Source organism: Mauremys mutica, chromosome 2, assembly GCF_020497125.1.
Source record: "Mauremys mutica isolate MM-2020 ecotype Southern chromosome 2, ASM2049712v1, whole genome shotgun sequence".
NCBI lineage: Eukaryota > Metazoa > Chordata > Testudines > Geoemydidae > Mauremys > Mauremys mutica.
This window is the reverse complement of record NC_059073.1, coordinates 281,710,898-281,736,110: the sequence shown is the minus strand read 5'-3', so window position 1 is coordinate 281,736,110 and position 25,213 is coordinate 281,710,898. Positions and strand designations below refer to the sequence as shown.

Below are 25,213 nucleotides of genomic sequence, written 5' to 3'. Positions count from 1 at the left end.
GATCAACCCATAATGTAGGGCCTCAAACATTTTAATGTATTCAGGGAAGAGGATCTGGAGAAACTTGATCTGGGTCAATTCTGCTTTGAATGGTGGTTAACTATAACAGGACAGCAACTTTCAGAAATCTGATTCAGCATTAGACAGCTAACTACACTGTAGAAAAGTACAGAAGCTTTTGTTTTGACCCTTTTCTGTACAGTTAAGTCTTAATCTGCACTGGGAGCTGGACCATGCCAAGCACAAATACATTCTGGAACAATGTCGTTCCGTGAGAAAAGGGCTTGAAAACTGCAAAGAAGATAGTTTTCCAACAGGAGTAGAGGCATATTTTCTTCTCCAGGGAGACTTTTTGTTTTAATTGTGCTTTAGACTAATCTCCAGCTAGCACATATAGAACGATTTCTGAACACTTCAGCTATCACGAGTATGGCTGTGAACTGCTCTGAACCACAACAGCATGTGAAAACTTTTCTAAGCAGCAGTCTGGACTCCCAATTGTGGCAATAAGTTTGGTTTATTGAAACATCATTTGGCATATCATAATGTTCAGATGCACTCTAACAAATAGCACGCCAACTGAAATGAGGATTTTTTTTTTAAGGGTTCTTGTGCATTACTGCATGGTCTCTTTGGACCAAGAAGTGACCTCTTTCAAACCACACAGTATTTCACATGGGTTCCTTCAAACTGAAGGCCAAAAAAAAAAAAAAAAAAAGCTGTATATTTTTATCTGCTCATGAACTGAACTGTAAACCATCAAGACTATAATATTGAAATATGTGGCTATTACTCTGAAAAGTGACTAAAAGTCCATTTAATTTTTCCCATTTACGTGGTGCCAATCAGTAAAACAAATCTAAATAGTTAGCCCCCAGATAAGCCATCTCCATTGACAGGACAATGATAATGACCTTCCTACGCATATCCTCACCCCATCAAAGTATCAGGACTGTTCCAACACACCTTTAGGGAAAGCCTGAATGAACATTTGCAACATGCTGTGCACATCAATAAACTCTTGCTCCACTGCGGCAGAAACAGAATAAAAGAGGCCTTAGCTTGAGCTACCTGCTGGTAGCCACCTGATATACAAAGCTTGAACTGTTGGCACAAGCACCTGGCTGATCTCAAAATGATGAGAAGGAAAAGGAGAGAGGTGATCTCAAAGAACCAAGGAGCCAAACCATAGGTCAAAACAAACACCTGAAACTGAACTGGAAACTAGCTCAGTCTATAGAGCACAGGTATAAGCAGCAGCACTGGTAAATCCACTAAATTTGCAGGCAGCTTAGGGTATGTCTACATTGCAATTAAACACCTGCACCTGGCCTGTGCCAGCTAACTTGGGGCTTGGGCTATGGGGTTGTAAAATTGCAGTATAGACATTCAGGTTTGGATTGAAGCCCAGGCTCAGATCCTGCTGCCTCATGAGGTCCCAGAGCCCGGGCTCCAGCCCGAGCCCAAACATTTACACCACAATTTTACAGCCCCACTGCCAGAGCCCCTCTAGCCCAAGTCAGCTGACACATGCCAGCTGTGGGTTTAACTGCAGTGTAGACATACCCAGTATGAAGGGAAGGTATTTTTGAAGTTTCCAAGGACTCTTCAGGGACAGTCACACAGTAGAGGTCATTGCAGTAAGCCTGGAGGCATTATGGGTTCATTGTTTATTAGTCTCCAATTATTTCCAAATCAAATATGCTTATTTTTATAAGTAATAACATGCTCCTCATAGACACACTAACTGCCAGCCTTATAAACTCAACCTGGACTCGCGAGCTGAGCAGGGTTCTTTTTGGTGCACACACCTCCAACAATAGAAGAATCTGCAGGCCAAAATGTGCCCTTAGTTACATTTGTGCATACTCAATGTCCTGGAACTGACATGTAGTCTGAGGTCACTGCTGAAGTGCGAGTCACAGTGCCATTCAGCTCCATGTCCCAGCGCTGTATGGGCTCTGCATGACCAACAAGACTAAACATTCGGCACAGCAGACGTGGCTCTGAATAAATGCATGGAGCAGATCCATTGAGTCAGAAGGTGCCTGTAGCAGAGAGGTGTGACCTCCCTCAGAAATTGACAATGAGGGAGGGCCAGAAGCCCTCTGGTGGGTGGAACCAGGAAAGCCATGCCCACCACGCCAGAAGCAGAGGGGCAGGACAGGAACAGGAAGTATATAAGGCAGGCCCTGTAGCTCAGTTGAGGGAGGCAGATGCTTCCACCCTGCTAAGGACTCCTGCTGCCCCAAGGACTCATCCTAACTGCCTGAGCTACCAGACGTGCCTGATGCTGAGGAGCAGCTAGGATTACTGTTTGCAGTGTACCCAGGGGAGACAGAGGACAACCCAGAGATCCAGGTACATCCCAAGGGAAGAGTAGGAAGTGGCCCATGGACAGCTGACTATGGTCTGGCGGGTTGCTGCCTGAGCCCAGTTCAGTGTGTTGCAGCTGGATCCTCGCTGACCCAGTGGCAGAGTGGTCTGCCACAGTTAGTGCCCTGGGCTGGGACGCAGTGGAGTCAGGTGGGCCTGTGTTCCCCTACCCACTGCCATCCCTGGGGTGCCAGTCACCCCACCTTCAGCCAGGAGGCCTGTGGGAGTCTACCATCTGCCTGAGCCCCCTAGACTGTGTTGGGTGCTCGCCCCTGCCTGAGGGCTGGAGCCCTAGACTGCTGGTACCCCGCTCTGCTTGACAGCTGGGGTCCCTGGATTATTCCCTGCTCTGTCCTGCCTGAGGCCTGGAGCCCTGGACTGTGCTTGGTACCCTGCCCTGCCTTAGGGCCTGGGGTCCCAGACGATACTTGGCTTTATCCTGCCTGAGGGCTGGGCTTTAGACTACTGGTGTCCTGCCCTGTCTCAGGGCTTGGGCCCCTGGACCACTCACTGCTCGACCCTGCTGAAGGGATTGAGCCCCCAGACTGCTAACGTCCCCCTTGTCTAAGACTTATTCCAGGAGCGTGACAGCCAAGAGGCATGGCCTCCCTTGGAGATTGACAGCAAGGGAGGGCCACACATGCCTACATGTTTACTGTGCCAGTTACACATGCACGGACAGGAGAACTGCACTTTGGGTTCAATCCAACTCCAACTGAAGTCAAAGGAAGTCTTTCCATTGACTTTAATGGGAACTGCATCAGGGCCTTTTGAAGTTGTATTTAATAAAGGGAGATGGGGGAGATCCAAACGGATGTTCTGAACCAGACTGAACTATAGGAGACCTGCGTTATATTCCCAGCTCTATCACAGACCTGTTGGTGGGGCAAGTCCCTATCTCTGGGTCACTGTTTCCCCTTCTTTCCCTTGTATGTCATGTCTATGCAGACAGTAAGCTCTCTGGGGAAGAGACTAGTCTCTTACCATGTGTATGTACAGGGGTCCCAATTTGATTTGAGTCTCTAGATGCTACTGTAATGCAAACAAACAATAATATTTGAAACCCAGGGGAGTCAGCATGTTGAGGACTGGATGTCTGTTCCATAACCTGATTCCATACAAAAAGTGAGGGGTCTGAACAGGTAGTCGTGGAGCTGACAGAAATGAAATGACTATTTCTGCCTCCCCTCAGTCGTAACATCAGCAGGCAATCTTCTGCACATGGCAAGACTGTCACCGACTAGCAGATGCACTATTTCCACATGACAGTTCTTGCTGACAGACTAGAGGCTGCCCCATTTTTCAAGCACTGTTTTGATGAAGGAACATTGAGAAAGTCAGGCGATGCGGGGAAAGCAAACTCTTGTGGCTAAGGCTTTGATTGCCGTAACTCAAGTGCTTAGGTTTTTGTTCTTACAGTGTAGACTGCACTCTCCCCTATACTACATCTCAGAGAAGGGAAGAAAGAGCTGATGTATTAGCCTTTCACATAGGTTCAAAACTTGCTTAGGGAACAAGTGAAAATGAACAGGTCTGACAACAAACGAGACCCCTTTCATTGGAGAGACAGTGTACAGGGTACATTTAATACTTTAAAGTCGGCCCACTGTCAACTGTTGAACTATTTTCTCTCTCATCTCATTCGCCAAATTTTTTATTGGGCTCCCAGGCATTACGCAATATAATCTGCATACTGTTAAAGCACTTCGGACCTTAACTCTGTGAAGTCCACTGTTTAGAGGGAATGACAGTTTATTGGAAAATCCAGATTAGCATCTTAATAAGAACATGTCACTGATTTTATGAAGACAACACCATTCTCTGGACCACATATCCCTGCTGAAGCTGAGCTGGGGAGCTTTACACTTACCGTCAGCTGCTGTGCACCTGGAGATTAACTCCCACAATACTAGTCCCATTGCATACATGTCTATTCTCAGGAAGGCATCTCGCTGGAAGTTGATTGCCCCCTCTAACACCTCAGGAGCCATGTACCTCCTTGTTCCCACCTATACACCAAAAGAAAAAATGCAACTTAAGTTACCAGAGATAGTTGGGTGTATAGGAACTACAGCTGTTCTATCAACCTCTCTGCTAAGATGGCTGTGTACTGGCTCCAAACAAAATGGGACCACTCTTTCTGGCATCACTCCTCATTAAAATCATTTCGAGCTCCATGAAACAGTTGTAAAAAGACTCCAAATGTGTGGATATGTATATGTTGATCATTCAGTGGACACTAAGGGTTTGAATTAAATGCAGTGAGGTAAGATGACTATGTCTGAAATTCTGTCATCCATCCACCCCATTGCCTCTAGCTACTGCAGCACCTGCTGTATGTAAAAACAAGTTAATCTTTGGAGGTACTCCAAACACCTTAAGTTCAAGTCAGACTCTCAGTTATTGATTCATAATTGATGGCTTAATGCTCCCTTTATAAATTTAAAAAGAAACGTTGAGCTGGTGAAAGGTTTGGTGAATAGAGGTTTGACAGCCCTGATATAAGTCTCATTCATCCAGAGGACAGGTGTAACGTGGACACTGGAAGCTTCACCACACTGTCCTGCCAATCCACCTCAGACATGTTCTGGAGACCACCTCTAACCTTGAGAGAGTAGCTCAATCTCCATTACATGCCACTGTTAAAAATGTTTAGTACAAGAGATCTTTACAGAGGTGCTACAAACACATGTGGTGGAATACTAAGCCATGATGATGAGTGGGGAAAGAAGGGGTCTGGAGCAGAAGGGGCAATCACCTGTCCGCTGCAGAAGTTAATTTTCTTTTTAATAATTTTCCCCTTAGGGAATTCCTCATCATAAACGTCTCATCTTGCAAGGGCCTGACTGTGGGACAAAGTCTAAGCACAAGAAGATGTAGAAGCAGTTAAAGGTCTAGAGAGAGTTGACCAAAATGGTCAGAGCTGTGGCTGGATTTACAGAGATGTTAGGAATAGGCTATGTTTATGTCATGGAGGTCACAGAACATTCTCTCCTTCAGCCCCCGGGCTGAGAGACTGAAGCTGGGAGCCAGGGGGGCCTTGAGAGGGCTCCAGCTACCGACAACAGCCTCTTCATGGGGCCCCCTGCAAGGTTCCAGTGACAGGCGACAGCCTCCTGTGGGTGTCCTCAGGGTCCAGCGACAGGTGATAGCCTCACGCAGGGGAGGAGGTTGCCTTGGGCAAGCATCTGGGAGTGTCTTGTTTTCTCTTTGGGAAATATGGTCACGCTGCAGCTCCCAGCCGCCGTGGGTGGAGGGGGTCCCCCATGAAGCTTCCAGCTGCCTTGGGCAGAAGGGGTACCCCACATCTCCCAGCCACCGCGGTGGCAGGAGAAACCCAGGAGCCACAGCAGCAAAAGTCACAGATCACGGCTTCTGTGAATTTTTGTTTATTGCTCGTGACCTATCCTTGACTTTTACTAAAAATAACCATGACAAAATCTTAGCCTTAGGAATAACTCATTGCTAATTCATAGTGGGACAGAGGAAAAGTAGTAGACAGGATTTGATTGGTATATTAAAAAATATACAGATGAGTAAAGGAAAATTATTGGCTCCTCCTTTAAGCCCACTGTAGAACACAAGAATAGGGTGTCACTATGAAATTTAAAGGTAGCAAATTCAGAACCATTAAAAAAGTAGGGTGTTTTTGTCTGTTCGTTTTTAAACACTGTGTAGTCAGCTTGGGATATTTATTGCTGCTAAAGGTCTCTAGGCAGCTACAATGACTGGACTTTTAAAAAAAACTGAATAATTTTATGATTCAATATTTAATGCTAAAACCAGTAATCAAATCTCATGCTGCAAGGTATAAACTGAATGCCTTCAGGGGTCAGGATGGTCTCCACCTCCATGCTATGCTGCCTTGCACAAATGTCTACGTGCACTATTGGAGAGGATAAGAGGTCGCCTTCCTCTGCAGTAGCAGATAAAGGGTACTGGTGGAGCCAAGTTACCGTAAAATGGCAGGAAGAAAGTGCCTAGTAGTGCAGGAAATGTAAAGATCAAGTGCCATTCTTTATGGAAAGTGTTTCTGCTCATTTGTTCCCTGATTCAGTAACTGGGATAAAGTAGAAGAACAAGTGGTGTGTGCAATATAAAATATATAAAAGGTAAATCTGGGTCATCCCATACCCCGCTCTTTGAGCAAAAACCATCATTAAAGCTAATATAAAAATCAGCAATTAAAAAAGCATTTTGTATCTATTGCCCCTGCAAATTAAACAAGCTGAGCAAAACAATGCCCTTCTGCAATTTCCTGTCCCCCAGTATACCGTCCCCATATCCTGCATCTGCAGAAACGCTGCCCACTCCCAGCAGATGTGGTAAGCCCCACATTTATTTCTAAAAGGTAATTGTTACCTGTCCATGGGTGTCCCCTGGAGGCTTTCCAGGCTCAAACCGTACAGCCAGTCCAAAGTCAGCTAGAACTGCTGTCAAGTCATTCTTCAACAACACATTTTTACTCTTGAAGTCCCTGCAGACAGCCAGGAAGCAAGTTTGAGAAGGATTTAGTATGGCACAAATCCCATCGTTTTTAAACAAACATGTCAAAACTTGACTGGCTTAATTGCCATGCTCGGGATGAGCTCCGTGACCCAGTGAGAATCCAGTATGCTGAAGATGCACCTGTCTTACATCTCTGAGATCACACCTGAATCTATGAAAGCAACAAACAAACTACAGCCCTCACTGCTCCTGACCATATTTAACTGATTTCCTTCCCCTCCACCATATATTTCTGTGCGCGCATTTTTACAAAATACTCCAGTTCAAAAATACAAAGAATCTAAGGCAGAGTCAGGCTGACACACTGCTTTAGGAGTGGCATTAGGGAACTGCCTGCAAACACCCATGCTGGGCCCGAGTGGTGTAGAGGCAGATTTCAGCCTTTGCACTGAAGTAGGTTCCAGCCTTTGCACTGATGTGAGGCTACTGCTCACATTTCATTGATGATCTGGCAGTTGTGTGCCTTTAGCGGCCCACAGGGTGACTGTCAGCCTCTCTTCCACCAACCTGAGGGAGAGGATTATAGTGATGGTGCCATAGAGAAAGAAGGGCTCGTGTGGCACCCAATCAGGATGGAGGAGGTATGGCCATTACACTGGTTCCAATATATAGCCCAAAATTGAAGAGGAGAGAAATAACAGCAGAAGCAAAAGGAATCACGGGGGGAGGGTAATTTCAGAAAAGAATCAGAGCAGGGTAAGGAAAACAAGGAGAAAGCAGGAGTACAGGAGAAATTAATGTCAGAATAAAACCAGGGATTGAACTAACGGTATCCTAACATTATTTATAGATACACGCATACCCCCCTCCCCCAACATGCCACATATACACAGAGGTATAAAAAAAAGAGACATGAAGGAAGCTCCCATGTTTAAAGATTCTACCATTCATGCCTTTAGGGTGACCAGATAGCAAGTGTGAAAAATCGGGATAGGTGGCGGGGGGTAATAGGAGCCCATATTAAAAAAGCCCCAAATATCAGGACTGTCCCTATAAAATCAGGACATCTGGTCAACCTACACGCACTATACAAAAGTCAGCATTTCATACTAATGGGCAAACCCCTCCTTTGCCTGGCATCCTCAGCAATGTTCCCTCAAAGAGGCGTTTGAGGGGTGGAGGAGGGCACCCAGATGTGATAAGAGGTTATATTACAAGTTGGTTTTGCCAGAACTACCTACAGATTGTTCCCTTATACATACTATGTATACACACATTCTGTATACATTGGGCTTTAAAAGTAAGTATGGAAAACTGGTCTCTTACTCCATTCAAAGTCAGCAGTTTCTGTAAAGTCTGACTGCAATTTTTAATTAGAAGAGAGCTTAATCAAGTTTCTTGTTAGTTTGTTATTATAAGCAACCCACTATCACCAACAAACATACTAGACCCTTTTAATAGTTACTGTATTCATTATGCCCATTAATTTATGAAGCAAATGTTACATTTATATATTTATAATCCTTTGTCATCTTAAAGTAGTAGCCCTTTACAAAACAAGGCCTCCTTGGAAACAAGCTGATGTGAGCTGAGTTCAGCTCACTCTTTCTACAGGCTTCAATCGTTTTGTGCGACGGAGATCTATTACACTGAATTTTTGAACTCCTGGACCAGCACTATCCTAGAGACATTGACCGTACTAGGTGTTGGACCACTAGTCATTGACCGAGTCCAGATTCCCTTTGTAGTGGTTTATTATGGGTTGAGCGGAGTTTCATCCACAAGCCCTTCAAAGCCATGTCCTTACCTTAGTCTTATAGTCAGAACGTGAGTAAAAGACCTAATGAGGAAAAACCTCACTCCCTGGCCTTTCCACATTTTCATCAGAAAAGAGATGTTTGTGAATATAATTAAGCTACAAACCTTAGGCAGCAGATGGCAATGCCCTGTATGCACCGCATTATAATTTTCCTATATTCTTTCAGTTCACTCAGTGACCTTGCTGAATGCAGGACACTGCTAGCCTGCATAGCAATTAATGAGGTCAGATACAATTGTTTTATACTAAAAATGATCTGTCAAAATACTCTGGGAAGAGAGGAATCACTGGACTAGACAGTGCAGACAGACCAGACAGGGCCTACTGCATTTCTGGGTGTCATAAGGCCACAACAAAGGCAGGTTGAGCTGCTCAACCCCCAAGCCTCAACCTCCTGAGAAAGGAAATAACTCTTCCTTACCACAGCCACACACAAAGCTGCATGTTCTAGTTCGGGAGAGTCTGGCTAGGTGATTACGGTGTGGGACGTTATTTAGCCCACTGTACAGTAAAGCAGTTATTGGAGACATTTCTGCAGTGTAGGATTTGTTGTTATAGCATATTCACAACAAAATTTAAAGAGTGCTTAATTGCTTGAGCAAAGCTGTGCTAGCCTGGTTCTCCTTCATTGAACGACGACTCCATTTGGCAGAGTAGTTAATTTATGACAGACACACTAAACCACAATAATACACTGCTCCGCCATCTTAAAAAAGTAAAAATGAATGATTAGATGCACACACAGATAAATCCAAACATGTACGTGCACACACTTTCTTCAGTGCATATTGTGCATCTATCACATTCTCCATGCGCATATACAAAGAGGTAAAAACACTTAAAAAAACCATACATCCAAACTGGCCAACAAGTCTCTCTGGGGGAAAAAGGAGAGTAGAACAAAACAATCTTCTCACTACGTGTACAAACTAACTCACTAACTACACTAACAACTACTAGACTAAGTATCTAAACCAGGGGTTAGCAACCTTTCGGAAGCGGTGTGCCGAGTCTTCATTTATTCACTCTAATTTAAGGTCTCGCGTGCCAGTAACACTTTTTAATTTTTTTAGAAGGTCTCTTCCTATAAGTCTATAATATATAACTAAACTATTGTTGTATGTAAAGTAAATAAGGTTTTTTAAATGTTTAAGAAGCTTCATTTAAAATTAAATTAAAATGCAGAGCCCCCCGCCCGGACCAGTGGCCAGGACCCAGGCAGTGTGAGTGCCACTGAAAATCAGCTCGCGTGCTGCCTTCGGCACGCGTGCCATAGGTTGCCTACCCCTGATCTAAACACTAAGGAATAAAAAAGAGAAAGGCTGAGGCACGCTCAAGGCAGACGCACTAAGGAAGGGGTTCTCAACCCGTTTTTCGCCCCCTCCCCCCCATGCTATAAAAATTCCACAGCCCAGCTGTGCCACAACTGCTTTTCTGCATATAAAAGCCAGGGCCGGCATTAAGGGGATGCAAGAAGGGCTAATGCTAAGCTAAGCAGCTCAGGTTTTGGTTTCAGCCCCAGATGGCAGGGCTCGGGGCCCCAGGCTTCAGTACTGCACAACGTGACTTCGCCTTTCTGCCCTGGGCCCCAGCAAGCCTAATGCCGGCCCTGCTGGGTGAGCCTCCAGAAACCTGCTCGCTGCCTCCCAGGGGGCCCCAGAGCCCTGGTTGAGAACCACTGTTCTAAGATTCCATCTCAGGCCAAGGTGGTTGAAAAGGCACTGACGCGGTTCACCTACACACCCCTATATAGCTTTGGTGTCTGACATTAAGAGGCTGAACGGACACTCCTAGGTGAAAATCTCCAATCACTGGCTTGAGAGGCACGTGTGTACCTGAAGCAGAGCACCCAGAGGGACGCTACTCAAAGAAGAAATATTTGGCAGCATTAGATTCCACTGATTTATACACCAATACTCTTACTATAAATTTCCACTAGAGGGCACTATAGCACTGACAAGCAAGATTGTGATAATTACCACATTAATCCTCCTTTTGTGCCAAAGGCCAATGGTGTTAAGGAGTTAGCTGAAGCTTTTTATGGCAGTAACTCACTCAGACTTAACTGAGAATTCAAGCATTTTAACAGTACATTGTCCTGTGCTATTCAAAAATATCACCCAACTTGAAACAGATTTACTCATTTATTTTTTTAGATGGGGGAAAGATAGTAAAATATACCCGTGCCCTGAAACTACATGCTTCTTAGATGGTAAAGTTTACACATGGGGAATGAATTCCCCCCCCCTCCTCTTCCCTTCCCCTGCATCATTTGCTAAATCTATTGTGACACTAATTACCATGGTCCACAGCTTCAAGAGTTTTGCATGGCTTTTTCCCTGCCCCATCCCTAGGAATTTCACATATAAATCACTGCATTTATTTTACAGGGGCAAGTGTCAAGGAGGCAGAGTTCCCCCACAAGCAACTGAAATGCAGCTGCAGGCTCTTGCACGAGATCACATTTCTCAGAATTCTCTTCCTGTTTTGGGGGGCGGGCACACAAAGTCACTGAACAGAAAACACTTTTTATAACAGATTTAAGCTTTTCGGATGGGTAAAAAAAAAAAAAAAATCAGTCTCACCAAATCAAATACAGACGACTGCAATTGAACTTCATGTTTCAGCCCAAGCTAGAGCGCAGGGCAGTGGGAAGGAGTATGTCCTGGGACTGCCATGTATATAGCCTTTCACCTGACTTAAATCCTTCCTGAAAACTCACCTATCCCACGATGCCTGGAGCAAGCAAGACTATACTATCTATATTTTTATTTTAGAACTAGCTATCCAGAACCATCAAGACATGCAGACGTATAAAGTGAGTATCCATCTGACTGTTGCCATAACCCTCATCGTTCTGCACTCCAGCAATTCGCCCTGCCACCCTAGCCTGCATCATGTCTAAAATGTGCTGTAAACTCTTTGGGGCAGGGATCTTCTCTTCTTGTATCTTTTGAACAGCTCATGGCAAGCTAAGTGCTATAAAATAATGAGTAATAGACAGCAGCCATTTTCTATTTCACTCATTCTTTCCTTCTGAACAAAAACTCAGCTGGGGAGGATAAGACTAAGCATCAAGTTTGAAATAATTATATTCCCTGGAATCACCGGTTTAAATCCTTTCATAGTCAAATAGCCATACGGAATATACAGACTACAATATAGTTTATTCAGATTATAAAGCCAGAAGGGCCAGTTTTGATCATCTAGTCTAACTTCCTGTATAACACAGGACTTCCCTGAATTAATTCCTGTTTCAACTAGAGCAGATCTTTTAAAACACATCCAATCTTGATTTTAAAATTGCCAGAGATGCAGAATCTAGCACAACAGTTGATAAACTATTCTAATGGTTAATTACCCTCGCTGTTAAAAATTTCCACCTTATTTCTAGTCTGAATTTATCTAAATTCAAATCCCAGCCACTGGATCTTGTTATACTTTTGTCTAGACTGAAAAGTCCTCCATTATCAAATTTCTATTCTCCACATAGGTACTTACAGATTGTGATCAAAGGGTACCCCTTAAAACCTTCCCTTAGTTAATATAAACGAATTGAGCTCTTTGAATCTATTGTTATAAGGGTTGTTTTCCAATCCTTCAATCATTCTTGCAGCTCTCCTCTGAACCCTCTCCAATTTACCAACATCCTTCTTGAATTGCGGACACCAGAACTGAATGCAGTATTCCAATGTGTAGGTCCTTTGGATAAGGACTAAATCGAGATCCTGCCTACTCTGTTTGGACATTAAACAGCCTCTGGGGCTTTCAGTGGAGGATCTGTCCCCCCATGGTTTTGGCCTAAATTCCTTTATTCTACAGGGGCTCTGCAGTGTGGGGGCAGCACAAATTACCTACCTGGCTATTACTGTATGTTATCTTTTGCAAATACTTAGGATGAAAGGCACTACATAAAAGCAAGATCTCCTCCCTCCTCTGTTCAACAAAATTGTCACCAGAAGGTCATGTATTTTAGAAAGAGACAAGGTGGGCGAGGTAATACCTTTTATTGGACCAACTTCTGCTAGTGCAAGGTTCAAGCTTTTAAGTTTCACAGAGCTCTTCAGGTCACGAGCTGAAGAACCATAGTTATGCAAAAATACAATACCTGTGTGCTATGGCAGGTTTATGTCCTTCCCCTTTACACCAGGGGACATCTTCATGTAGGTAGGACAGTCCATGGGCCATCGTTTCAGCAACATGGCAGAGTTCATTCCAGCTGATAATATTCCCCTTCAGGTAATCTGTCAGAGAGCCCTGAGAAATGGGACATCATATGTTCTTAGAACTTAATCACAGACCTTGGTAAGTGACAGCTGTGCCAAATCATCAGTTTAGAGAATGGCTTTAATGAGTGCTTGAGCAGTTTGAACTTTGATTTGACAGAAAAATCCACTTGCAAAGAATAAAACAAAAAAGAAGAGAAGAACGTTGGTGAAATACTATCACTTTCCCGGACTCATTGAAATAAAAATACCTAATGGCTTTAAAAATTAGTTCCGCCAGGTCTAGCTCCCTCAAGGAAAAAAACTTGAGCAGCTATACAAGAAGGGGTAAGCCTTAAATGAGAAAAGATATTACATTCTATTAGCTGTCTATGGAAATGAATGACTCCATGAACCTTGGATTAAATACAGGGGTAACATTGCAGCTCAAACGTGGATTTGTGCATGTTTGTTTTATTTTAAATGTTCTTTATATTTGACAACTAAAGCAACCCATGAAACCTAGATATGCTGTGAGTTTTAAGTAAATACAGAGCCTATCTGAAAGTGCAGAGTAAGGACTGCAACAGTCTGATTGTCAGCTCTGAATGCTATCTCTCAGGTTTGCCTACACAGGTGCGAGGTTATTACTGCTTACAAGTGCAAACACTGGCCTTTTCCACTTCTCCTCCTGTCCTGCAGATCAGACCGATTTTCTAAAGCCAACAGTAGTTCTGAGAAATCTTTAAACCAAGGGTCGGTTTGCCTTTTTTCTCTCAATAAACTGAAACATAGCTCAAAAAATTAGCTACAAGGTGAACAGGACATTTCAAAGTGGCTGTTCAAATGGTAAACGCCCATTCCAAATCCTGCATAGTTATCCCAATAGGCATCAGTCCCTTTAGCCCCCAAATGGAGATGTGGATATATGATACCTTGTCATGGAAAGCTGTGATCAGCCATAGCTCCATCTCCAGGTTTGTTCCTCGCTTCTCTGCTGCAATAAACTGCAAAAGGTTTTCATGCTTCATGCCAGGGGTGTTGAAGATTTCTCTCTCACTCTGCCAGGATTGTTTATCCTAAAGCAGAGGGTAACATGATCAAAGACCACTTCTAAATTCAACCTTCCATTTAAAGCAAATAGCTGCCATGACACAGTGCATTGCTGATGCTCCTCAAAGTTATTCTCAGACATCATAAAAAGGAGTACAGATGCCTTTAAAATTAGGCAATTTCCCAAAAGGTCTACATGCCAGAGGGAGAGAAGACATTCCTGTACTTAACCCCTCCCCAAACCACCTCAGAAAGTGCTATAGCCTCATTAAAAAAAAAAAGTGAAAGCCGACAATATAAAGTCACGGATTAAAAACGTAGCCAAAATTTCTGTGAAAGCAAGTAAAAGAATGAAGCCTATGCAAATTACTACCTAGATTTCTATTTCAGCTCTAATTGTTAAGATTATCATAAACCAGAATGGATTGTGTAAATGTCTGGTCTGGAGAGAGGATATAAAAATCTCTTTCCATAAAACCATGATGAAAAACACAAGGAAGAGGAGTATTAAAGAAGAGGGGTTTAGGGGACGAGCACAAAGATTTTTCAATAATTTTTCTTCAACTGGACATATCTGATTGTTTTGGTTTTTCCATTTGCAATTCTTTGAGTTTTGAATGTCCAAAATGAAATATACAACTTCTCAGCACACTAATGTTCCCGTACAATGAGTCTTCACATCATTAGGACTGTGGCTTTGTGAGCTGCAAATTACTTATGTTCAGGTCTGGATTCTCAATTTACCCAGGCAACAGTCATGCAAGATCTGGGATTAACATGGTCTTTTGTGCACTCTTTGGGTATTACACTGCATGCTGCCTCCCTGAATTTCTACAACTCTGAACATTTGGACCATAGTTAAAATGCCCTGTAGATTTCAAAATGGGATCATTTGCCCAGCTTGAAACAGCAGTTGCTGCAGGTGGCATTTGCTAATGAGCTAACCATATTCAAAGGCATATGGAGGTCCTTGAATTTCTCTCACCTGTATGGGGAAGATTTTCACGGCTACATAGTCATTCATCAGCTGAGCCTTCCAGACACAGCCAAAGCGCCCCCTAGCTTTGATCTCCAATAATTGCAATGGCTTAAGGCCAACCAATGGAGAAGGGGGTGGTGGACCAGGATCCTAGAAAACAAAACAAGGATAAAGATGTAGGTTACAAACTGAAGTCAAACAGTGAAGCCAGGGGAAAAACGTATTTTAGCTGACTGAAATTTTACTGTTCAAAGTAAAATATGACTTAGTAGCAGAGCAGTGTGAAATTCACATTTTGTTTTGCAGAATTTTCACATGAAACACTTTGCCATTTGGTGGCATTTCCCACCCTCAAATGTGGTTTATATGAAATGTTAAACTACTTTTTGCATCAAGTCATGGCAAAAGCTTGAATTTTCTCATGTCTTCAATGCAAAAGCTGTCTTCACTTGGAAAACATTTACGCTTTATGATAGCTCCTGCAAAAATATGCCACCTTCAGTTTTGTTACAAAATAGCAAAGTACACCTAAAATTTCAAATAGTTTTGCACTTCATTATGAATACTTCATACCATTCTAATGAATAGCAAGTAAGTCTTTAATCCAATCAGGCACAATAGGCTTCCATAAAAATAGCATCTTTCATACAAACATTTGAGGTTATTTACAATACAATGTAGCTTCATGCAGAAGAGTAGTTGGACTCCTCCGACCCAAATCTATCTTCCATGTTTGAAAAGCTCATTTGGCATAGGCTCTGTCTAGCCATGCAGGAATAAAAAGGTGTTCAGCACCTCAAACTAAAATTAAGCCATAAGACTTTTTTAATTCCCGCCCCCCCCGAAAAATACTAGGTTCTTATAGCATGTGCTAAGATAGCCATTATGAATCCCGGCATGGTATTGCAACATTTATTTAACAATTTAACAAAGCAAAGAGAAAGTTCTGCCATCTTAAATTAATAATGTGCCATCCAAGGACAATCAATCTAAGAAGGTTGAAATACTCAACCTGCTTCTGGTAAACAGTGAAATTACGTTTACAAAAGAGAAAAAAAAAAGTCAACTCTTGCCCTTCAGTTTTCAAGGTATCAGGCTTCTGACTCACCTCGTTAATGTCAACGTGCCCATAGGGGGGCTTTCGGTGACGGTACATCCAGAAGGCCAAGAGAATGGCCATTGACAGAACAGCAATTGGAAGCAGAGAGTAAACCAGAATGTTGAGTAGTGAGGGTGTTGGTGGTGGCGGCTCGTATATTACTGTAAGAGGGGAGGGGGAACAGTAAGTGAAACAGGACTTTTTATATTTGCAATGGGATTAGTGGCTGGAGTTCCAGACATACACAAGCATTTGCCCTCCCCCAACTCCTTAGCGGAGCACATTTGCTGGTGTGACACACATGCTCTTGTAATGAGCAATTTATTAATAAAGATCTAGCCATGCATGCTCTAAAGTACCGCGTTAGAACTTCCCCAGAAAAGTTCCCTAGACCCAAGTGAAGTAGAAAATTGCCTGCTGGAGTTTCTAAGTCTACATGCCTGCCTGCTGCGAACCCTAAAAGATGTTACATGGGCACAGATGGCAAAGACCCTTCCCCACCACTGCCATTATCTAACAAAGAGAAAGGTTTTCCAGCCATAGCAATAAGATGTCAGTTTAGAGTAAAATACTGCAGAAGCCATCAGCAAATGTACCATCTCCACAGTAATACCAATTCCCCATTACATCAGTAAAGCTGATGAACAAAGAATGGGAAGTCTAAATAGAGCCATGTTGCTTCACTGGAGACACGGAAGGATGAGGGATGGACAAATATTAATACTTGCCAAATTAAACAAAAAAAATCAGTAGGGAAAGGCTTATTTTGTTATTATGAGACTATGAAGGGTATTTTAATAACAATAGGTAATACAAATATGTAAACAATTAATAACTTTCATAAAGTCCTGGAAAATTTGATATGGATCTAATAAAATTCTATAGAAATTACTCTGAAAAATCTATACAGTTCAGAGAAAAAGATGCTTTCTATAGATTCCTTGAGATCACTCTATAGAAGACAGATATTTTCTATTAACATTTTATAGGATAGTTTAAAAGACACCTATAGAAAAATATAATTTAAACCCTAATACTTTTCCATAAAGGAGAACTTGCCCTTTAACTTATATCCACAAATGTTGGAAATCACCACAACTGCATAAACATTCCTTTCTCATCTCCTCAGTCAGCAAAATATACTGGAAGTTAGTTAAGAGGGACAGTTCTGCTCCCCCCCAAAGTGAGTCACTTACCTTCTGGACCAGTTACTTCAGGTAAGTGCGTAAATTTCTCATTGCAATAGTTCCCCTCACAGCAGCAGAAAAACACTTGAGGGTTCTCTTCTGTGGCTACACATTCTTGCCTGTATCAGGAATGGGCAAGAGGAACAGGGAGGAGGGGGAAAAAAAATAGTGAATTGCTTTATACTGTTCAAGGAAGTGAAGATTTGGCTGCAGTGAAGTTTCTGTTTTTCTCCTCCTCCTGTTGCATTCTGCAGGCCTATAGTCTCTTAAGCTAGAAAGCTTTTTTTTTTGTTTGTTTTTTGTTTTTTTAAAGGGAATAACCAAGAGACTTTGCTGTAGAATTCTAGTTTGCGGCCCTTGTACACGAGTGCACAAAAGAGTAAATTAAACCCAGGTAAGAGTGAACATTCCAGGACTTTTGGCAGACAATCAGTGTGCATTTCCTTGTCTCTTCCTAGATCTTTAGTCACAATTTTTCCCCTCACTGGTCCTTTGCCTCCTTCATTGCACTGGATGGACAATGCTCAGGGAAAGAATTGGGCTGTTGTGTAGTGAATGAGGCGGAGGACTCTTGTCTGATTTGCTCTAGCAGTTAGAAGATGTGTACAGACTAAAGTAGGGGATTGCAGGAAGAAAAAGGATGGTCTTGTGGCTAAGGCAGGTGAATGCTGCACAGGAGAACTCCGTACTACCCCTGTCTCTGTCACAGAGCTTTTATGTGATACTGAATAAGTCACTTTAATTAAAATGTGGGCAGGTGGCCACTACTTAGGTGTTCGCCATTTTCTGGGTTCCCAACTTGAGACACCTGAAGGCTGATCTGCAGAAGGGCTGAGCACTCACAACTCCAGCTAAAGCCAATGGGAGCTGTGGATTCTCAACATGTCAGTAAAGCAACGTGATCTAGAGCAATGAGTACAAGGTTGGGAGACAGGCAGCCCTGAGTCTAATTCTGGCTCTGCCACCAATTCACCGCATGGTCTCAGGCAGTCTCTTTGTCTTAGTTTTGCCAGCTGTACAACAGGGAGGAGAATGTTCTCTGATCTTGCAGTGGAGATAAATTCACTGATGTTTGTGTGGCACTCATACCATAGTAGCAAGCACCCTAGAAAAGACCACAAAGAAACAAAATTCCATATTCACTGCAGGCTTTGGACGCTGTGTAATAAATAAGGCTGTGATCTCTAACTGAATGATAAGTATTAAAATACCAAACAGCTGCTCCATTCCCTGAGCACTCTCTGTCCTGTGCACTGACTGAGGCAGGGATCACATGGGGGGGGGGGGGGGGGAAACAGTATATGATCATGTAGTTGAAAACTGTATTGTAATTAATATGCAGAAGTGGACCAAATTAATGTTGCACAGGCAACCTAAATTCTGGCATTTCCTAACTTTTGAGTGCTTGACTTTGCAAATAAAGGAAGTTCTTTTAACATAATGTTTTTGGAAGGGGGGGGACCTATTTTAAGGCTGCTCAGCTTCAATTCATTAGCAACATTCTGATCCCCATGAATTTCAAAGCCCTTAAAGGCGTATTATCCAGGCACTTCAGCTCACTAGACTATACTTTGGTTTTGTTCTTCACATCTAACTTTAAATCTTGTAATTCAGCAACACTGGATAAAAATCATTACATTTAAACAAGGAGGCCAGAAACCCTTCTTGAGCCAGCCCCACCTTTGTAGTTACTGTATCTAACTACCGTGTATTCTCGTTCATAAGCCGATTTTTTTTAAAAGTAAAAAAGGGAAGCACCAGAGAAGGGGGTCAGCTTATAAATGGGTGTAGAGAGGGAGAGGTGGGACACAGCCCCTCCCCCCAACAGAGGCGGCAAGGAGAAGCAGCACAGCCAGCAGAGCCAGAAGGGAAGAGGTGGGGCCAGAGTCTCTCCACTTCTGGCCACCCTGCTTTCCCCCAAGCCTCCGAAGCAGCTGCAGCTCTGGGGCTGGCAGGCTGCGGCCATGCCGCTTGGCCCCACCCGCCAGAGTAGGCTACGGCCAGGCCAGAGACATCTTCCCCGGCCCTCCCCAGATAAGGTGGGAAGGGATGGGGAGAATGTGGGGGTGCCGGGCTAGCGTCATGTGGGGGGTGGTCACAGGGGTTACTCCCTGTCCCCCACTCCCACCCCCCCACACACCCACCATTTCCCCACCAGTTGCTGTCCCGGCCCATCAGGGTAAGCAGCTGGCGCGTCGGGACACTTTGTTTACTTAGGTTTACCTCCGTGCCTGCGGACGCTCAAGGTAAACAAACCATGTCAGCCCACCAGCAGCTTATCCTGATGGCCTGGGAGCCAAAGTTTGCTGACCCCTGAATTATAGGGTCGGCTTATGAATGGGTCATAAAAAATTTCTATTTTTACTTATTCATCTTGGGGAGGGGGGGGTCAGCTTTTAAATGAACTGGCTTATGATCAAGTATATACAGTATTTCCATTTTATTGGTCTGTCCTCTCTAACAACTACCTGCATTAGTTATCTTACTTGCAACTAATAAAGAATAAGTCTTATTCATGTACTTACTTGAGGTAGGAAACTATATTAACTACTAATTCGCTTTAAAGAATTTCCACCTAAACATTAGTACCTGTCTTTTAACAAATGTAAGTTGTAGTTCTAAATATTCTCAGTTGCCTCTAGTTCAGATAGCACTGCAGGTATCTAGCCATACTGTTTCAATATTTTGTATATCTTAAAGAGATTCTCATATAGGTATCAAACAAACTTCATCAGTTTTCCACACATCCGCTTTCCTGCCAGGTCAGTGCAAAAGATGTTCCAATGACTGTTGTAGTGTTCTACTACTCACTTCCCCCCCAGTGCAAGTTGCTACTGTTTACAAACACCTGCTTGCTTTGTCAGTTTTTTACCCTCTCCAGTATATTATCTAGTTACTTAGATTGCAGATTTGTGCTCTATGAACTGTATCAAAAGATTTCCTAAATCCAGCTAAATTTATATGCCTAACTTCCTTCCCTCAAACACACTGAGGAAGTAATAAAACAATCATGTCTGACTTTATTACTCTATCTGTGAATCCATGGAAGCCCCCTCGATTGTGGCATCAATAGCACATAGCTATAAGTAAGGGTGGAGAAGGCTCTTTTAATCCATGGCACTATTTTGAGTGGTTTATTCCTTCATGGGGAAAAAACTGCTTTTGAGCTGGAATTTCTCATACAAGATCTCAGTCAGGAAGTAATTTTGTTTTATTTTTTAGTTCAAAGAAACATCAGCCATTTGAGTTATCCAAGAGACGATGTTTCAATAAATTAAATAATAGTTCCATATACCTTTTCCTGAACTCAGACAACATAAAACATTTCAATTTAATAGCATTAGACTTGAGTATTTGTAGCCTTCAGTGGAGAATGCATGTTTTGCAAAGTCTGTTAGTTAAGAAATTAAGTTAATGAGTGAAAACAGCCTACTCTGCATAGGCAATTCATTATTTCCCTTAATTGGTTCAGAGTGTGCCCAGGTACACAACCCTGGGCAGCTTGACACACTACTTAGCAAGCAGTAAAATATAATATAGTGGGAAAGAACTACACTTTTTTCTATAGCTGTAAGTGTACATTTTATAGTAATTCACATGCTCTTCAAGTGAATTTTAATACTTCTCCTCCAGCGAGATTAAGCACATAAATGAATTGCGCGCTGTTCATTTATTTTCAAATTGTACCCTTTTCTACAGCTTTAAATGCACATGTGCCATGTTATGGCATATTTGTTGAGTGATCACATAATGAAACACCACTTTAATGCACAAGTACAAGGGGTTTAAATATTGTAATGAACGCATAAGAATCTATAAAGATTCTTAAACCACATCCATGCCCTAACAGATTAGATGAGATTAAAGGTCAGAGTTAAGATTGCCCTAGGAACCATAACCTTAAATGTCCTGACCTTAGCATCATTAACATCTCAACCTTGGTGTTGCAACAAGGTACCGTTTGGCATACAACACTAACCATTATCTACATTACTAAGCAAAAGACACTAGAATTTGATAGAACATGTAGACTGTGTCCTTTTTCCAGGAGACACCTCATAGGTAATGATGTAGAAACATAACTGCATCCCAACAAGATTGCTCTTGGGAGCCCAGCAGCTTGAGTGTGTGTGTGCTGAACACAAATGCCAGTAAAGGCCATGAGGACATTAATGCAGTTGCATTCGTTGTATAGGCACGTTTGTCACATTTTATCATTTCTCCTGGGATCAAAGCATAACAGCATGGGGCAACTAAAAGGCCACCATTAAAATACAAACTGAACACTCAAGAAGTGTATAATTAAAACTGACTTGGTTAATTAAAATCTTTCTAAAAGTTAAAAATGGAGTTTTAACCATTTATGTTGCTTGTTAACACCTAGTATCTCTCAGCTTGGACCATGAAACTAGACTGGTCAGTTTGTACCTTCTGGTTCTCATGCCACAGGGGTAGTGTGTTGTAAGCATGTGTTCTCGATCTTGGGCATTTGAACAGGTTTTAGGAGATTGCAACCATCCTCTCTTTCTTTACAACTAGATGAGAGGGATTGGAAGGTCCAGAAACATTCTTCTGTTGTAATACAGGATAATAGTATGGAAGAAGTTGAGAACCAGTGCATTACAGCATGGGGGCATTGTGTTATACCATGCACCTGTCACAGTGCTGTTGTATTTGGGAGCATATGCTATAAGAGGAAATCTGGTTATGCTAAACACTTCTGTTTAAAAATAGAAAATGGTAGTGAAACGTTCCCATTCTCATGAGGATCAGCACTACAATGACTAAGGAGTCTGGAAGGACTGATTTATTGGGTGGGGGGAAAAAAAGGTAAAATCTAAATGAATATGGGGCTTGACTATGCAACTACTAAGATGACGGGTGTGGCGGAAAAATAAGCCAGCTACAAATATTTGAAGGAATAAGAGGAATTACTTATGAGCTATATGGTGGGGCAGGATTGCTCAGAGGAATGGGATAGAGCTAGGAACAACTTCAATGAACAGGACAAACTTTTTAACTTGGGGCCAAATTTGGCCCTGACTTAACCCTAGAGATTTCAATAGGGTTGCACAGGAAATAAGTTCAAGTAGAATTTCGTATGAGACCTAAACTCCAGAATGATCGTTCCCAAGTAGTAGTGGAAACCTCGTGTCTTAGAATACTTAAAATCAGACAGGATAAAAGAACTAGGAAATATACAGTTGGGAATAATCTATTTTCCTGCAAAAGCAGGATTAGTTCTACTTTGGCATTTAAATTGTAGAACCAGATCATCATCCCGATGGCCCAGTAAGGTTTTGCCCATACCTCTGAGTGCTATGATTCTTATATACCACCTTTTAGCTACAATTTTTTAAACTAAAAATGGGCCCAGAACTAGTGGACAGTGTTCCTTCAAACTTTGAAACTAAGGAAAACTTTTAAAAATTGCAGTTGTTCTCTTTTGATAACACAGCATTGGGTTACCCAAAGCTTACACGGCATGACCATATTTTCCTAAAATCCAAGCTCTTTAATGCATCCACACCCTTCACACAGCAGTGCCCATTTTCCCTACAGCTGGCTACAGACAGCACCACACCCCAACACACTCGTACTTCCATGGTCCATCCCCTCAGTCTCTGCCAGAACTACAATCCTACCCTCAACCCAGCTAGCAGGGACAGGGAGTAAAGAAACCCTTTACAATATCATTAAAGCAAAAACATCCCAAACCCTAATACCCCTCAAGATCTACGTTTTTCCTAGACAGCTCCAAATGACTCCATATTTTCCTTTATGTAGCCAAGTACTCTTGGAAGAACATATTGCTCTTCACTCAGTGGTACAGGACACATTTTTCAGAGCATGCCAGAACTGCTTAGCTTTCCTGTAAAAAAAATACCCCAAAAAGCGCCTTTTGCGGCTTCTATACTGAAAGCAAAGAGTTGTTAAGTGAGAATTTTGAGAGATATACAGGCAATTAAAGCAAGTTAATGGGGCCCAGTTGAATCAGGCTGCTTCTGGACATCACTTATGCAATTTGCAAGCCTTTCCCACTTGAAATACAATTTAAATTTGTGGCTATTACCTGTCATAGCAGTTGAAGTCATCTAACCAGCAGCCTTTCTTCACCAACTCAATGGAGCCAGAGTTGTTTCTCCAAGAAGCATAGCAATGGAGCCGTTTGTCCTTCTCTCCTTCACAGCGTTCCACGCCGCTCTGATTGGTCTTCTCCAGCTCCCAGTTGGCATTGTAGTAGATGCATTCTCTCGTCTCTGCCTCCCCATGACCTGGCCCTGGGTATCCAAAACCAAAATATGCTTACGTGAAACCACAGTTAAATACATGAAAAGACATTTCCACATGCTTAGCTGCTGAGCGTCAGTGAAGTGGGTATACTACTTAGTGTGCATGTTTTATCTTTATCCATACTTTACATGGAACACAGCACTGTAACAGCTGAGCAGATCACATTTAATTAACTCGTTTATCTTCCCCACCCCTGTGAGGCAGAGAAGTATTATTCTCATTCTACAGACAGGGAACTAACCCACCGAGGAGTTATGAGATTTACTCAAGGTCAGATAGGAAGTCTATGGGAAAGCTAAGAATTGAACAGTGATCTCCTTGAGTGTCAATCCAGTGCCTTAACCACAAGATCATCCTAGGAGGAGGTGTAATGTTCAAGTGACGAACGTCCTGCAGAGATTTATGTGGCCTCACCTTCAGTACAGGAATATAGCCCACAAAGGCCTAGGTATGGAATGTGTTGTGCCACCTTAAACTGGGGAGGGATAGCTCAGTGGTTTGAGCATTGGCCTGCTAAACCCAGGGTTGCGAGTTCAATCCTTGAGGGGGCCACTTAGGGACCTGGGGCAAAAATCAGTACTTGGTCCTGCTAGTGAAGGCAGGGGGCTGGACTTGATGACCTTTTGAGGTCCCTTCCAGTTCTAGGGACCTCAAAATATCTCCAATTATCTCCAATTATCATCATCTCCAATTATCATCATCTTATGAGTGGGCTCCACTTAACTCAAAACAGAGCATTATAAGATGCACCTTCTCATTAAATAGGAGGGATGCTGGAATTCTCCTTTATCATGGAAACCTAGTGAAACCTAGGGCCCCTGGAAAGTTGTTACAGGTACGCTTGGGATTTCCCTGGTGTAACAAAGCTGGTAAATTAACACAAGTGCAACCAACATTTCAGTACTATTAGTAGGCCAGCTTACCAAGAAAATACACTTCCAAAACTCATCATCATGCCTAAGTGGAGTATATGAAATTCTGTATGCCCTAACCATCAAAGGAAGCTAGTGTTTTGCTGGACCCGCATACAGTTAATCACTCTCCTCACCAAGACAGGAACATTCTATCTGAAGGACAAGGTTCCTTTGGTGTCTGAGGGAATTATTTGTGAGGGGTGAAATTCACCCTGTGCCTCACCAAAGTCCCACTTAAACCCTATTATAATAAATGAATATGCATTTCTAAGTGTTCGGCTATTCTGAAGGTGTAAGTGGGACAGCAGCCTCAGGCTGGGTCTCTGCACAGGGGTGAATTTCGTTCAGCGTGATTCCCCTCTCCCCTCCCCACATTAACTTGACTGAGGCATACACTGTAACTGGGTTGAGTTAAATAAGCCACCATGAACTGGTGCAAGCAAGGAGTCTCATCATCCTACTGATACTAACTAGAAGCCAAAGTAGTAACAAGGCCTCATTGGATTCAAAATGAAGTGCTGCCAAAAACTGTTACACTGATCCAAAGTACCAAAAGAATTTTTTTGAATTGAAAAAGGGATCAAGTATGAGATGAACAGATCACACTCAAACATGCACAGTCTTGTCTTAAAAATCCTAGCTTTGTTAGAGACATATTCTGTATGAGGTATCTTAAAGACAAACGTTAAAAGTAGGAGGAGAAATCAAATGCAACAAGACATCAAGAACAGAGTATAAATAGAAACCCCAGAAACATCACCACTGAGCCACAAATAGCAGGTTGCTTTTTAAACTCCTGCTGAGATGCTGAACTATAAACACATTACACACAACCAGA

The 25,213-nt window shown here is 42.6% G+C and overlaps 1 protein-coding gene across 2 annotated transcripts in view; it reads right to left on the bottom strand.

Moving 5' to 3' along the window:
* ACVR2B (activin A receptor type 2B) overlaps window positions 1-25,213 on the bottom strand; it is a 156,020-nt gene that overhangs the window by 7,453 nt on the left and 123,354 nt on the right. For both annotated transcript variants that reach the window (XM_045002904.1, XM_045002905.1), the window contains exons 2-9: window positions 23,241-23,448; window positions 17,177-17,286; window positions 15,990-16,141; window positions 14,888-15,031; window positions 13,785-13,928; window positions 12,753-12,901; window positions 6,739-6,853; window positions 4,247-4,385 (exon numbers count right to left, since the gene is read on the bottom strand). In XM_045002904.1, the coding sequence (XP_044858839.1) occupies window positions 4,247-4,385; window positions 6,739-6,853; window positions 12,753-12,901; window positions 13,785-13,928; window positions 14,888-15,031; window positions 15,990-16,141; window positions 17,177-17,286; window positions 23,241-23,448 (1,161 nt within the window). The remainder of the gene's footprint in view (window positions 1-4,246; window positions 4,386-6,738; window positions 6,854-12,752; window positions 12,902-13,784; window positions 13,929-14,887; window positions 15,032-15,989; window positions 16,142-17,176; window positions 17,287-23,240; window positions 23,449-25,213) is intronic.